General features: G+C 45.1%; 1 protein-coding gene across 1 annotated transcript in view; it reads left to right on the top strand.

Moving 5' to 3' along the window:
* LOC309568829 (uncharacterized protein) overlaps nucleotides 1–5,632 on the top strand; it is a gene marked incomplete at its 5' end in the record, with an annotated part of 291,543 nt that extends 285,911 nt beyond the window's left edge. The window contains 2 exons of the mRNA XM_082274615.1: nucleotides 2,071–2,190; nucleotides 5,331–5,632. Of these exons, the coding sequence (XP_082130741.1) occupies nucleotides 2,071–2,190; nucleotides 5,331–5,510 (300 nt within the window). The 3' untranslated portion in view covers nucleotides 5,511–5,632. The remainder of the gene's footprint in view (nucleotides 1–2,070; nucleotides 2,191–5,330) is intronic.
* Between the last annotated feature and the right edge of the window lie 10,897 nt (nucleotides 5,633–16,529).

Genomic DNA, 16,529 nt, shown 5'->3' with positions numbered 1-16,529 from the left:
TCCGCAATGCCCATAGACATACATTATGTCCGTATATCATCCGCAAACGGATGGGATGATATGCGGACATACGGAGCGGATGACACAAGTGTCATCCGCTCCGTGAAAAAAAAAAAAGTCCCGCAGCGGAGCAAAAAAACGGAGCGGCCGTGTGAAAGAGGCCTTATTCTAATCTATCTACAGCTGTCACATAACCCAGATCTTTCCCAGCCTGTCTGCAGGGAAACATAAGCAGGAGGTATCTCTAGTCTTCTGCTACTGGTCACATGTTCAAAAAAAAAAAAAAAAACAGCCTTTAGGATACAGAGTAAAAAATAATATATATAAATGGTTTTAAATCATCATACAAATATATATTTGAAATCAAATCTTTATTATGTGTAGCACTGCCCCCTTGGGAGCTGCTGAGAATGAATTCCCCTGGGTTACCCATGGCAACAGACAGATAAACTTATGCTTTAAGTCCTTGGCTCAATCAATGAACAGTCCAGGGGATTTGGTTTTTTTGTGTTTTATTTTGAACTTGGATGGGAGAAGGGATGAGTGGGATACTCCACCTAGTAACTATGCACAAACTTGAGAACAACTATCTGTAGTGTGTGCAGCAAGGCCACTGCTTCAGTTTGCCACTGAGGTGAAGATTTCAAAGGTGAACTATGAGTTAAGTTTCTCTTTAGGGTCTAACTTGGCACCCGCTTTCTTACTTGCTGTGTGTGCTGGCTCTTGTCCACTGACTCTACCTGGAGTGGTCCCCTTCCTGGGCAAACCCCTGGCAAGCTCCCTGGTACTCATGGACACTGTTTTTCCGCAGAGATCTCTGCCACTGCTCCACCGTCAGTTTCCTCTGGACCTCACAGCTCAGCCCCACACTTCTGGTCCACTAGGACGACTGCCTGTGACCGCTTCCCACTCTGACAGGAGGAGAGACAGCCATCACCCTCCTCCTGGGACCTGGCTTCCCACCCAAAGACATCCTGTCACATGTGCCCTTGGCTTTTATGACCAATCCCAGGATGCACGGCGGTTGTGCCCACCCACTGGGACAGCCACAAAAGCCTGTGTGTCACTGGCTGGGTTTCCTCCACTGTCCAACATGCTCCCCTATTGGATACAGTGGGGACACTCCCTCAGACCAAGTGAATCACACATGGATACATGTAACAGGCAAAACGAACAATCCGACTCTCCTGATGAGCAGGCAGAGCCAAAAACTAGGCTTTTACCTAGCACCTATCTAGGAGGGTGTTACATATGTTTTTAACAATAACATAACATGGTGTGGGTGGATATGTCAATCTCCTCCAGCCTGTGTCTTGGAATAATAGGGAGGAGAAGCCTCCATCAATCAAGATGTAATATCCAACTGTCATTGTGTTTGGCTGGTTAGTGGGTGTGGAGGAGGAGGGAGGAAGTGGACTGTAATTTGCCACTGTGTATACACCCACATGTGTGACTCTATAGTCACATGGGCTGCTCAGATGTGATAGGGAGGAGATGCTCACTCAAACTGAAAACTGAGCATGTGGAAAAGCTACCAACACTGCTCTGCCAAATCCTCATCTGCATTGGGAATGTGATAAAAAAAAGGGGGAGATAGAGAACAGCAGGATTAACCAGGACTTTTGCAGAATACAGAAAACGAATCTCATAGTGGATGAGTGAAACAGCATGTAATACACCATTTATTGATAGTTTTTTATAATGATCTGAGTTTAGTGACACTTTAATTGTAATGCTTATTGTCAATTTAAAAAAGCGGCTAGCAGGCTTCAGCAGGCTTTCAAAAAACCTCAAGTAGTGCTGATGCCTGATAGTAGCTTGTGTAAATTGGCAATCAGCACTCCCATTAGGAACTGTGTTCAAAATGTACAAACTGGAGCTAATTGCTACTTTAAAAGATTCAACAAAGCTTGCTGAAAGGTTTGTAAAAGCTTGCTGTTCCCACTGCTCTTATACAAGCCTGTATGGAACAGGCATGTGTTTGTTGTTTTATTCCTTGAAAGTTTCAGTTATGAAAATCTAACCCAAAAAATAAATCATTGAGTAAAAACTGATCCTGATGAATGGCAGGAGGAAACTCTGGATGGTCTCAATGAAGAATTCCTCCAACTGGTAACTCAGGCTTTACATAACAAGAAAGAGAAGAAGGAGCTGACTGAAAAACTTCAGCCTGCTAAAGACCCATCTGTGGTAAGCTGCCCCTCATATAGTAGTATAAGGATGATATGGACTGACTGATGATGGATGATGGAGATCTGTTGTGCGTTAAGCTACTTATAAACATTGATCCAGTGTCCACCCAACTCTCATGTCTTTTGGACCAGCTTCTTCTCTGAATGTAGATATTCTGGCTACAGCACTCTGGTTTAGGATGTATGGGTGGATAAGGTTGTATGGAATTCCATTGTGTGCAAGAACTAGTTTGCAATCCAGAAAAGAAATGCCTATCCAGCTAGCACAGTGTGCCTTAGAAGTTCCAAGCATAAACCTTAGTTCTGGAAAGCTGACAATTTAAAAAAAGTGCCTTGGGCAAAAAAGTGATACTCCAGTCTCATTTTTTTTTGCTTAAAAATAACAAACATGTTGGACTTCCCTCCCCTGTGCAGTTGGTTTTACACAGAGCAGCCCGGATCCTCCTCTTCTCAGGTCCCTCTTGGGCACTCCTGGCCCCTCCCTCCTGCTGAGTGCCCACATAGCAAGCAAGCAGGAAAGAGCGCCGCGCAGTGACATTATTGCGCAGGCGCGAGAACGGGAGGTGCATGCTGGGTAGCCAATATGCAGCCCCCCCCGGAAAAAAAAAGCCCACAAAGACACGTTAGGACAGGTGAAACAGAGCTGCTACCTCCTTAGTCATCCACAGCTTGGAAGTACGGCCTTCCAGCTAGAAAGCTTTCTGGTAACCTCCAATCTTTAAATAGTATACAGAGAAACGGCCTTAATCAAATGATCTTTATTATAGTTTGTGCAGTACAGTCATGTAAAAAGCCAACATGTTTCAGCCATGATTAGACCTGGTGGCTGAAACGCATTTCATTCTGTACATGACTGTTCTACACAAACTTTAATAAAGAGCATTTGATTAAAGTCGCTGCAAGAGGTTCAGGGGTTCTGGCACACAGAGTGTGTGTACCCAGTAGTGATGGGCCGAACACCCCCTTGTTCGGTTCGCAACAGAACATCTCCAACAGGGAAAAAGTTCTAGCGAAAATGCAAACCCTATTAAAATCTATGGGACACAAACATGAAAAATCAAAAGTCCTCATTTTAAAGGATAATAAGCAAGTTATTGTCATAAAAAGTGTATGGGGACCCGGGTACAGCCCTGGAGGACATGTATCAATGCAATTATAATTTTTTAAAACAATCGTTTTTACAGGAGCAGTGATTTTAATAATGCTTAGAGTGAAACAATGAAAATGAAAAATTCCTTTAAATATCGTGCCTGGGGGGCCCCCTTAATGTGTCTGCAAAGTGGCGCATCTGTACAATGTATGTAGACTGCTGCAGCAATACTGACATTTCTAAAGGAAAAAATGTCATTTAAACTTGCTCGCAGCTGTAATGTATTGTCAGCTCCCGGCAAAACAGATAAAAATATGAAAAACACGGGAAACTGCAAAGTTAAAAAAAAACTGCATGGGGTCCCCCCAAAATACACACGAGACCCTTATCCGAACATGCAGCCTTGCGAGTGCCCCCCCCCCCCCGAACCATACCAGGCCGCTTGACCTCAACATGGGGAGGGTGCTTTGGGGTGCCATGTTGATGAGGACAAGGGCCTCTTCCCGACAACCCTGGGCTGTGGTTGTGGGGGTCTGTGGGTGGAGGGTTTATCGGAATCTGGAAGCCCCCCCAGATCCCAGCCCCCCGCATGTGAATGGGTATTGGGTACATCATACCCCTACCCAGTCACCAAAAAAGTGTACAAAAAAATAAACACAAAGCCAGTTTTTGACAAGTCCTTTATTCAAAAGTAAAAATAAAAAAATAGTATCCCCCGATGTAAATCTATCATCAATCACGTCACACACCGACCCGAAAGATAGAAAAAAAAATTCAAAAACGTTCCCACCTCTTCAGAGGCCTCCCGGGAAATGAAGCACTTGAGCTGTGACAGCTCTTTTATAGGCAAGGGGCGGAGACACCCGGTTACATCACCTGGTGGCACCGCCCCCTTCTGACGTCATGTGACGCCACTTTCCTCAGAACTCTGAAAGTGCGGCAGCTTACTGATAATTATAAAATCGCTCTTATTAGATTCACTTTCCAGATTAACACAGAAAAAGAAGCCATACTTTCTTCAGAATAACAAAAGGTAGTAAAAGTGGAGTTACTGTTTAAGGTTGAATCTGCATCTCTGCAACCATGGTTACGACTAAGCGGACGTTTCCGTGAAACGCGTTAACCGCCTTGCACTTTTTTCCATGTCTCTGGCTGTTGTGGTCATGTTCTGATATGTTTTTATCCTTTGGACTTAATAAATTTGGATTTTAATACTCTACATCTCCAACCAGAAGTGCAGCTCCTTGTTTGCTCTTTATTATCACTTCCTGGACTGCGGATCCTTGCTTGCACCTGTGCTGGAGTTTTTGTGGGATTATCTCCTCACCAGAGCGGTTTTTGTTCTCCCTGACTAGCCCCCACTCCTCCTACTTAGTTCACTTGTGTTCTGCTGTCTCTGGGCCCCTGTGTGCTCCCCTGGTCCTTCCCCCCCCAACCAACTGTGCTGCCTCCCCCCCCCCCCTCCCCACTGGGCTCCCTCCCCTCTCCTGCCGGCTGCTGCAGGGGATGTGTCACAATAGAGAACCAGGAAGGGGTCAGGAAATATGTAATTTGCCAGCTGCTTCCCTTTCTGAGTGGACAGAGTCATAGTCAGTGACACTGTAAAAAAATAAAATAAAATGATAAAAAAATAATACAATTAAAATACCAAAAAATAAAAACTACTGACACCAGTGGGTGAACTTCCAGGATCGCAAATGTCACACTTGCGACCGGGCCCTGGTATTCCACCACCGTGGCGAGGCCCCAAGATGGCAGGAAGGGGGCCCACTGCAGAACTTGTTAAAGGGTCCCGCTGGGGGACTGTAATAAAGGCCACCCCCAAGAGAGTAAAGGGCCCCAGGATCAGTGGGAAGAGCCCCAGGCTTGAAGGGAAGGGCCCCGGCCAGGGGTCCGGGGGGGCCCTTCATGGTTTCTTGCACTGAACCCTGAAGGTTCTAGTTATGCCTCTGTATTCCCATTGCTATATAACCATTACTTTGTGTTTTATGTTGCCCAGTCTTCTCCCTGGCTCAGTAGAAATTAATGAACGCTGATTTGTCTAATAGCTACACAGGCTCTCAGAGAAGACACGTATGGGAGTCATGCTTGAGATAAAGAGACGCTGCACAGAGGAGAAGATCCGCTCTGCAGAATCTGGCCTCCTTTATCTCCAGGAACCAAACACCACGTCCTCACCTTCACCTGGTCCATGTGAAGACCTCAAGCCTGCACACTCCGAGGTCTGATGCAGAGAATGTGGCCAGCCATGGCTTGGCTGTGATGTATATGAGCAGATACGAAGAGACACTTGTTTAATGACACATCAGACTTTTCATGTATCTACGTGTACAATACAACTTCTTCTAGAAAAACACCAATATATAGCAGTGTGCAGTGCCGGGGACAAGCTCATCCAGCGCCCAGGGCAAAGATGCCAAACTGCGCCCCCCACCCCTTCCCTTAGGGTTAGCAGTGATGTTGCTGTCACTACTCCTGTCAGCCTTATAACAGAAACAACTGGCACAGAGAGCCCCCATCCCTGCAATAAGTCATTGTTCCCAGGGCAGCCACCCCTCCTGCCCACCCCTTGTCCCGGCCCTGGCAGTGTGTGTTGTAGATTATAGCCAGAAGGGCCAAATGGAACCAGAACTGTCCACACTGTGAAGTATGTAGGTTTACTCCAAGCTAGAAGGTTTTGCATGTCTTCTTTTCCATCATATATTGATTATTTTTGATTTAGGACCGTACAACCAAGACATGTACAGACCCCCCAGGAAGAAGTCAGTAAGTGACGAAACGTCGGGGCGTGGTTACATGGCGACATTTTACTAGGAGATACTAGACGCTGATATGGTGTGGTGAGACACGTTGATTTTAATGTGAAATGCCTGTATTGGACTCCTAGAATGTGAGCATTATTTTAATACTTGGTATAAATAAAAGTTCTATTTTAAGTGATACTGTGCCATTGGACCCCATCTTCTTTGTTTCTGCTTATATATATATATATATATGTCAGAGTGCTACTTGATCTGTTTGACATGAAATCACAATTGAGATCTGTAACTTAGCGGGAAGATGGTGATGACACAAAGTCCTGTGTAAATCTTTTAGGCTACGTTCACATGTGAGAAAAATAGTGTAGCGCTAATCGTCCTTCAAAAAATGACTAATAAGTCCATATCACATCAAATCAAGCAAGCTCCTCCTACGCGTTTCGTCACACGTTGACGACATCACGCCACTTCGGACGGGGGACGCGGCGGCCATTTTCGTGGTTTGAAACCAACTTGCACCAAGTGTATGGGACTCTACAGGATATGCTCTGTATATTTTGCCTAATTGTAAGTAGCCATTTGTCTATCTATGCCTCAATAAATATGTGCGTCAGTATTACACTATGAGGAGTGTTTTTCTTCACATGACCTGTTAACCTATGAGAGGAACGTTGGACCCACAGATGAGAGGATAGTTGAAAGGTCTCTCCCTGACATCCACCACTACTTGCTTTCTGCTGTCTATGATCCCTGTGATAAGGATCATAGAGTTTTGGTAAGAGGCTGATTAACCCTTTATGGTGCAGCTTTCCTTCACATGGCTTCCAGCATTTGAAGAGATGTATGATTTCCTATTTGGGATTGAGCACCATTTCTGTGGATTTCTTCTTTCTGGAACAAATCATTCTTTTTGATTTGATGTGATATGGACTTATTAGTCATTTTTTGAAGGACGATTAGCGCTACACTATTTTTCTTATTTGCTTAATTAGATCTATTTTCTTATTCAGGATCTTGTGTTGGCAGCTTGTTGTATCAATTTGTGAATTTGCACAAATATATTATCAGTAAGCGCAGCAATTCTTTTATCTACTTACGTTCACATGTGAGTGCAGCGGATCACGGGCAGAATCACCGCGATTCTGCCCACGATCCGGAAATCATTGCAAATCACAGGACGCCTATGCGATGCCCGTGATTTGCAATGGCACTCCAAACACTGTGCGATGTTGCCGCCTGCCGAATTGCGGTAACATCGCGCAAACAGAATCGCGGCACGCATGACGCCCAAAAAAGGTACAAGAGCTTCTTTTGTGCGTCATGCGTCCCGCGATTTTGTTTGCGCGATGTTACCACGATTCGGCAGGCGGAAATCGCGGCAACATCGCACAGCGTTTTAGGTGCCATTGATAATCACGGACATCGCACAGGCGTCCCGCGATTTGCAATGATTTTCGGATCGCGGGCAGAATCTCTGTGATTTTGCCCGTGATCTGCTGCGCACACAATTGAACATAGCCTTACATCTGAAAGCTCATGAGAATGGAAGGCAACATAATCTGGTGAGTGCATCAACCAATGGGAGTGGGATCGCTACATTCACAGCACGAGGTGTTTTTTTTTTTGAGTCAATTATCTGGATGAATATTACTCTTGGATATTTGGGACATTTTTTTAATAATCATTTTTTTAATGATTTATAGCACTCATTTCTAACTTGGGTGTAATTTTATTTGATTGTATTTCTTTTTTTCATTTGATGTAATTTTATCACAGCGCTGTTTTGAGAAAGGATGCACTGGAACTTTCATTTGGAAATGTACAGACAACTTTACAAAAGGTATAAAGACATTAAAAAATAAAAAATCCCGCCGTTAAGCTTCACCTTTGCCATCTGTTTGCTTGATGGACAGGAAATCTGCAGCATAATGATGATAATTCACTATCCAATGCTCAGTCTGGTGGTGGAGACGTGTAGTGAAACTCTAATCACTGGTCTGGTTAGCAGGGGAGTGTGCCCAGTAACACTTCCTTAGAAGAGAAGTATGGGGAAATGTTTTTTTTTAAGAATCATACTTACCTAGGTGGAAGCTGCAACTGTCCCCTGCCAGCTATAAGACTCAGAACCGAGCGATCAAGCACTCTGATTACTCAGTTCTCCGAGCTCCGTTAGCAGAGAGCTGGTGACCGTCAGTCCCTGGCTGGAGCTCCTGGCTCCTCCCTCTTGTTGAGTGCCCCCAGAGCAAGCAGCTTTCTATGGGGGCACCTAAGCCGAGCTGCAGCTCCGTGTATCCATTCAGACACAAGGCTGCCGTTTGGCCCTGTCCCCTCTGTCTCCTGATAGGCTGAGTTTGATTGACAGCAGCGGGCACCAATGGCACCACTGCTGTGTCTCAGACAATCAGGAAAGAGAGTCCCGGAAGGCTGAAGCACTCGTGGACATCACTGGATAAAGATGGGGCTCAGGTAAGTACATCCAGGATGATTTGTCAGTTAGTAAGTCGTTGATGTGTGAGTAGACTGATGGAGTGAGCTGAGGGGTGGAGAGATAAATTTGGGTGTCCTCCGCGTAGAGACGATATTGGAATATTGGATATCAGCTGACCCAGGGAGGAGGTGTAGATTGAGAAAAGGAGAGGTCCAAGAACAGAACCTTGGTGGACAAAGGAAGAGGCGAGGAGGTAGTAGAGTTGTAAGTGGCACTGAAGGTGCGTTGGGATAGGTGGGATGAGAACCAGTGAAGAGTACAGTCATGAACACCAAGGGAGTGGTGTTTTTTGAGGGGGTGGGGGGGGCTGCTTCACACAGAAGGATTTTTTATCTTAATGCATGCAATGCATTAAGATTAAAAACCTTCTGACTTTACAACTCCTTTAAACCCGCTGTCTGCTGAAAACGGGTCACACGGGTGCAGAACGAAATGCACTCCTGTGATCCACAAATGAGGTTTGGCTGTACTTCTCCTTTAATAGTCAATGTGAGTGCAGACCAGCAGTGGAGGAGAGAGAATCAAATGGGCACAGGTCAGTTTACCGGTGTAACGTTAGAAAACCATACCTCGTGAAAATTCCATACCTCGTCACTTCCGGTGCACATACGTCATGGAACAGCTGAGCAGGTTACCCTTGCGCATGCTCAGAGGTCCAGAGGGTAGGGAATTTTGACGGGGTAGTGTGTTGTAAAGTTACACCGCATCAGCTGTTGCCGCGGTAACATTAAAACATCTCTCGGCTGCAACATGAAATCATCTCCGCTCCTACCCCTGTCATTTCCCTGATCTTGGCTACTAAATGTAAAAGCGGCGGGTGTATGAAAATATAAATCATGGAGATCTCGGCTCCATGATTTATATTTTCATAGACCCGCCTCCGCTTTTACATTTAGTAGCCGAGATCAGGGAAGTGACAGGGGTAGGAGCGGAGATGATTTCATGTTGCAGCCGAGATGTTTTAATGTTACCGCTGTTACCGCGGCAACAGCTGATGCGGTGTAACGTTACAACACACTACCCCGTCAAAATTCCCTACCCTCCGGACCTCTGAGCATGCGCAATGGTAACCTGCTCAGCTGTTCCATGACGTAGGTGCACCGGAAGTGACGAGGTATGGAATTTTCACGGGTAGGGTTTTTTCACGGAACACCGGCCCCAGTGTGAGCGCACTTTTAGTGCCTTCACAGACAAAAACAATAATGCTGGGCTTGTTTGGTGAACCTGGTCACCTTTCAAATCAGCCGACAGCAAGGCCTCGGTTGGTTTCTTAATTCCACATTATAACAAACACTGCAGCATGATGAATGTTTCCTGGAACTGGATGTGTGTAAAGCCATCAGATAAGCGAGGCATGCACAGCCCAGTTCAGCTCCCAGTTAAAGTGGTATTCAATCCAAAAGCAAACATTCATTATATTGCAGCTTACCAATTCTTAGATGCGATGGCTGCATTCAATTTCTTTTTTAAAGGGTAACTCCACTTTCGTGGGGAAAATAAAAATAGCAAATAAAGAAAAAATAATATAGTGTATACAATTGCGACACAAATATTGTAATTGAATGTTATTAAAAATGACCTTTCCTTTTCAATCTGCAGCTGTTGTATTTTATGAAATTGCAATGCAATATGGCTACCTGGAGGTGTTCTGTACACAGAATGTATACTGACCACACCCCCAGAAACATAATTTCCTGCTTGTGTGATTGGCTCACACATTTTCCCAGAAGTCTGCACTAAGATACAAGTCCGATTTCTGGCAACAAAAATGTCATTTTTCTCTAGCGCTCATCGACAGACGTAGTCCTCGGTGATACACCACCTTCGGGTTATGTTACCTCCGCAGGAGCAGGACTAGACAGGAAATTAAAAAGCTCTGGCCACACCCTAGGGGCAGTCCCAGAGGGTATATCCTCTCTCTCTCTGCCTCAGCAAATCAGTTATTTTCTGTCTAGTTAGGAGAGGCTTTACCGGCAGAGGCAACTGAAACAGAGAGGCCTTTTGGGACTAATAAGCCCATCAAGACGGCGAAGGCTTTTCCTGTACCTAAATGTTTTGGTAATCAGATTAAAGGAGAATGGGAGCATTCTAAACGTACCTTTACTATTTCCAAGCGTATTGCTAGACGCTATCCGTTTGAGGAATCCATCATTAAGAAATGGACGGTACCACCAGTCGTGGATCCGCCTATTTCCAGGCTGAATAAAGCCACGGTTATTCCAGTGGAGGACACTTCGTCCTTTAAGGATCCGGTGGATCGAAAGATAGAAGCAGAGTCCCGCACTATCTTTTCTCTGATAGGGTCAGCATTTAGACCAGTAATCGTTATTGGTCTAGTTTCCCAGACACTTACGGAATGGGCGAAAATGGTACGCCAAGATCTTAGGGGAAAAGATATTCCCCAGGAGACATCTGATTTGATGGAACAGATCATACAAGGGCTACGGTTTATCTGTGACGCAGCCTTGGACACTACTCCCCTATTAGGGCATGCATCTAAGTTAGCAGTGATCCTCAGACGTGTGCTGTGGTTAAAATGCTGGTCAGCTGACCTAGGTTCCAAAAAGACCTTGACCAATCTCCCCTTTCAGGGGAATCGTCTATTTGGAGCCAACCTAGATGAAATCATTAAGGATGCCACTGGGGGCAAGAGCACTTTTTTGCCACAGGCTGCAAAAGCTAAGGGACCTCGCAACAAGCGAGGACCTTTCTTTACCGCCCATAAAGGGCGCCCGGCTGGTACTAGCGGGAAAGGCAAGACTCCTCCAGGAGGGTTCAAGAAGGGGACCAACCCAGCCAAACCCGAAGCAAAGGAGTACACAGCCTGAAGGTGCGCCCCCACCCGGTTTCAGGGTGGGGGGACGTTTTCACCGGTATTCAGGACATTAGATCGAGCATCAACCACTACACCGGTGCGATTCTTCCCTTCCAACATTTAAGTACCACAGGAAGCGGTAGTTACCGTTCCCTGAAAAGATCTTTTCCTTTACCTTTTCCTAAGATTAGTCCCGATACCTCACAGGAATCGGATCTGGTTGACCAGATAGGCCAAGTAGCCTCTAGTCGGGTGACTTCGGTCCCTGAGGTTCAACCAGAAAAGATCACCCTTCCTGATAGCAATCAGGTATCTGATAAATGTGTGGGAACAGAAAACGACCAGACTTTCTCGGATGGTCGGGGCCAGATACCTCTAGGGACGCCTGGTTCAGATCCAATCAGCGCCAGTGGTCCTAGAAATTCTAGGCTGGCCTCCTCAAGCCGGCCTGGCCGACTTGGACATGTTAGTCGCAGACGTTCCGTGGGAACTTCGTCTCAGGGAGTGTCTGTGGTCTCAAGGACCAATTTACCTTCGTGCTTTACAGTCGCTGGTTTTAATGGCCTGGCCATTGAGACCCAAGTACTGAAGGACAGAGGTTTGTCTACTTCAGTCATTCCTACCCTTATTAAAGCAAGGAAAGCGACTTCCAGCAAGGTCTATTATCACACATGGAAGACTTATATTGCGTGGTGCGAATCTTTAGGATTTCCTCCACGTACCTATTCGGTGTCTCGAATATTGGCCTTTTTGCAACAAGGGGTTGAGCAGAAGCTAGCCTTGAGCACCATCAAGGGTCAAGTTTCAGCATTAGCAATCTTCTTTCAGAAGCCTTTAGCTACCAAATCCTTGGTGCGGAATTTCATCCAGGGGGTGCGGCACCTGGCTCCTCCAGTCCGCGCGCCCTTACCGCCCTGGGATCTTAATTTGGTTTTGTCGGTTCTACAGAAACCTCCCTTTGAAAACATCAGGGAGATTCCCTTGCTTACTTTATCCCAGAAGGTGGCCTTCTTGGTGGCTATTACTTCTGCTCGCAGGGTGTCAGAACTGGCTGCATTATCATGCCAGTCACCATACCTAGTGATTCATAGGGATAAGGTAGTACTTCATCCTAAGCCATCTTTTCTTCCCAAGGTGGTTTCAGATTTTCATCTGAATGAAGATATTGTACTACCTTCCTTGTGTCCTCAGCCCAAGCATCATTGGGAACATGCGTTGCATTCCTTAGATGTGGTTCGGGCAATCAGGGTATACCTGAAAGCTACGGAATCATTCCGTAAGACGGATTCACTTTTTGTGATCACGGATGGCCCCAGAAAGGGTTTGCCTGCATCTGCCGCGACCATTGCCAAATGGATTAGACAAACGGTGGTACAGGCTTATTCTATTAAGGGTCAGAGTCCTCCGTTCCCTGTTAGGGCGCACTCCACTCGAGCGCTCAGTACTTCCTGGGCCTTTCGCCATCAGGCGTCAGTGGTCCAGGTATGTAAGGCGGCCACCTGGTCGTCGGTACATACCTTTACAAAATTCTATAAAATTGATGTGACGGCATCGGCGGATGCCTCATTTGGCCGCAAGGTTTTGCAGGCCGCAATTTGAGGAGACCGGTGGTCTACCTCGAGGGTTTTTTTCTGTTTGAAAAAAAAAAAAAAAAATTGTTTTCTCTTTTTTTGGTTGAGTCTCATCATTAAGGATGAGCATTGTAAACTTCTAGTTGGCACCGGTTGGGCCTTCTAGATTGGGATTGATTTCCATTTTCCCACCCCTCAGTTGTGATACTGCTCTGGGACGTCCCGAAGGTGGTGTATCACCGAGGACTACGTCTGTCGATGAGCGCTAGAGAAAAATGGATTTTTGTAAAATCTTACCGTAAAATCCTTTTCTCTTAGCTCATCGACAGACGTAGTCCCCGCCCCTCTGTTTTGGAGTTGGGTTGGGTTAAATTCTCTAAGCACTGCTTTTTCACATAACTGATTTGCTGAGGCAGAGAGAGAGAGGATATACCCTCTGGGACTGCCCCTAGGGTGTGGCCAGAGCTTTTTAATTTCCTGTCTAGTCCTGCTCCTGCGGAGGTAACATAACCCGAAGGTGGTGTATCACCGAGGACTACGTCTGTCGATGAGCTAAGAGAAAAGGATTTTACGGTAAGATTTTACAAAAATCCATTTTTTGTGAGATACTCCCAAAAGGAATACGTCTAAAGGGATGCAGGCCCAGCAGATTTTCTCATTAGAGCCCTGCAGCTGCCACAGCTGGTTGATAATTATGAAACCACTCCCATTAGACCCACTCGGCACAGAGGAACAAACAATGATTTCTTCAGAATAACAAAAGGTAGGAATCTGCAAAAATCTGGAAAAAAAACACACAATACAAATCTTATAAATTGAGTTGCAGTTCAGTGAGTAAAATAAGTATTTGATCCCCTACCAACCAATAATAATTCTGGCTCTACGGACCGGCTACAGTATGTGCTCATGTGGTACACAGATTAGTCCTGTCAATTTAAGAAGGTGCTCCTAACGACAACTCGTTATGTGTAAAATAGAAACCTCTCCACAGAACATTCCTTCCATTCAAACCTCACCATCATGGGCAAGACCAAAGAGCTGTCAAAGGACGTCAGGGACAACATTGTAGACCTGCACAAGGCTGGAATGGGTTACAAGACCATCAGCAAGAAGCTTGGTGAGAAGGAGACAACTGTTGAATCGATTATTTGAACATGGAAGAAATACAAAATAACCATCAATCGCCCTCGGGCTGGAGCTCCATGCAAGATTTTGCCTCATGGGGTAAGGATGAGAAAAGTGAGGGATCATCCCAGAATTACACGGGAGGAGCTTGTGAATGATATCACGGCAGTTGGGACCACAGTTACCAAACAAACCATTGGTAACACAATACGCCGCCATGGATTGAAATCCTGCAGTGCCTGCAAGGTCCCCCTTCCCAAGAAGGCACATGTACCGGCCCGTCTGAACTTTCCCAATGAACATCTAAATTATTCAGAGAAGGATTGGGAGAAAGTGCTGTGGTCAGATGAGACCAGTTGATCTTTGGCATTAACTCAACTTGCGGTGTTTGGAGGAAGAAAAATGCTGACTATGACCCTAAGAACACCATCCCTACAGTCAAGCACGGAGGTGGAAACATTATGCTTTGGGGGGTTTCTCTGCTAAAGGTACAACTTTGCTGCATTGAGGGGGCAATGGACAGGGCCATGTATTGTAAAATTTTGGATGAGAACCTTCTTTCCTCAGCCAGAACCCTGAAGATGGGTGTCAATGACCCAAAACATACCGCCAAGGCAACAAAGGAGTGGCTCAAGAACAAGCACAAAGCCAGTCTTCAGACCTTAAAGTGGAGTTCCACCCTAAAATCTAACTTTGGTCCATCTTCTTGCCCCGGGTCACCTGAAAAACAAATGGATACTCACATATACTCACCTTTCTTCTTCTTACTCCCTCTGCAGCCACGGCCCGTCGTCACTTCCTGGCTTGCAATGATTCCTGGGAGCTGAACATCATCGCTCCCAGGAATCAATGCGCCTGCACCGTCCCCGACGTCAGTTTCCGGTGCAGGCGCCGTCATACCTTGCTATACAGCTTCTGGGCATGCCCAGAAGCTGTGCAGGGATGACGCTGCAGCCCCGGAAGTGACGGCGGGGCCGGCGCAGTGCATCGTGGGACCGAAGAGAACGCAAAAGAGGGACGCTGAGGCTTCAGCTGCCCACACCTGAGATGGCAGCGCTGGACAATACATTTTCAAGGTAATTATTTCTTCTAAAAGGTAAGTGCAACCCGGGACAGATCAGAGGCTATCCATTGTGGAATGCACTAGCCCTGACTGTTCGGGGGGTATTTTGTATGTATTTTTTTTTGTTTTAGGTGGAACTCCGCTTTAATCCTGTAGAAAATTTATGGAGGGAGCTGAAACTTCGAGTTGCTAAGCGACAGCCAGGAAACCTTAAGGATTTAGAGAAGATCTGTAAAGAAGAGTGGACCAAAATCCCTCCTGAGATGTGTGCGAACCTGGTCACCAACTACAAGAAACGTCTTACCTCTGTGCTTGCCAACAAGGGATCCTCCACCAAGTACTAAGTCATGTTTTGCTTGGGGATTAAATACTTATTTTACTCACTGAACTGAAACTCAATTTATAATATTTGTATCATGTGTTTTTTGTGGATTTTTGGATGACCTTCTGTCTCTATCATTTAAAATACGCCTATAATATAAATTATAGACCCTTCATTTCTTTGTAAGTGGGCAAACTTACAAAATCTGCAGGAGATCAAATAATTATTTTCCCCACATTATTCAATTTTTTGTTTTGAGTTTAATACCGCTTTAAACCCAAAGACCTGCTCATGTGTACAACCAAACCTAACATAAAGACAACACACTGAAAACTTGCTCAGACAGGTCTAATAATAGCTGGTTTTATGGTTTTTATATTGTTTTCACAAATACACATTGGGAACTGTCAATAAAACTTGATTTATGTATTGGATTAAAGTCTGTGAAAAGTTTTAACATTAGTTTATTTGTAAAGTGATTCATTGTTAACTTTGTGTAGGCAAGGTTTGTTGTTTTCGGAGTTAAAGTATAACTAAAGGCAAAACTTTTTTTTTTTTTTTAGTTTTGGAGAGAGATTAGAACCACTGCCAGTTTTTTATTGCTGTCTGTGCCCCTGTTAGGGAGATTCATCCTCTCTATTTGTCCTGTTTACCATTATCATTGAAAATGAAAGACAATCCCACATTTTGGGTTTTCACCAGAGCAGTAATAGAAGGGAAACCTTCCAATGGGGACACTAATTCTGGTGACCTAGAGAGCCCCAAAAGATTCCTTTAACCACCTCAGCCCCAGGAGGTTTTACCCCCCTTAATGACCAGGCCATTTTTCGCGATACGGCACTGTTATTTTAACTGACAATTGCGCGGTCATGCGACGCTGTACCCAAACAAAATTGATGTCCTTTTTTTCCTCACAAATCGAGCTTTATTTTATTGGTATTTAATCACCTCCGCGATTTTTATTTATTTTATTTCTTTTGCGCTATAAACAAAATAAAAGCGACCATTTTGAAAAAAATATATATTTTTTACCTTCTGCTATAAAACATACCCAATAAAAAAAAATGTAAAAAATCTAATTTCTTCATCAATTTAGGCCAATAT

Source organism: Pelophylax lessonae (assembly GCF_965119305.1).
Source record: "Pelophylax lessonae genome assembly, chromosome: 12".
Taxonomy (NCBI): domain Eukaryota; kingdom Metazoa; phylum Chordata; class Amphibia; order Anura; family Ranidae; genus Pelophylax; species Pelophylax lessonae.
This window is presented reverse-complemented; position numbering and strand designations above follow the sequence as displayed.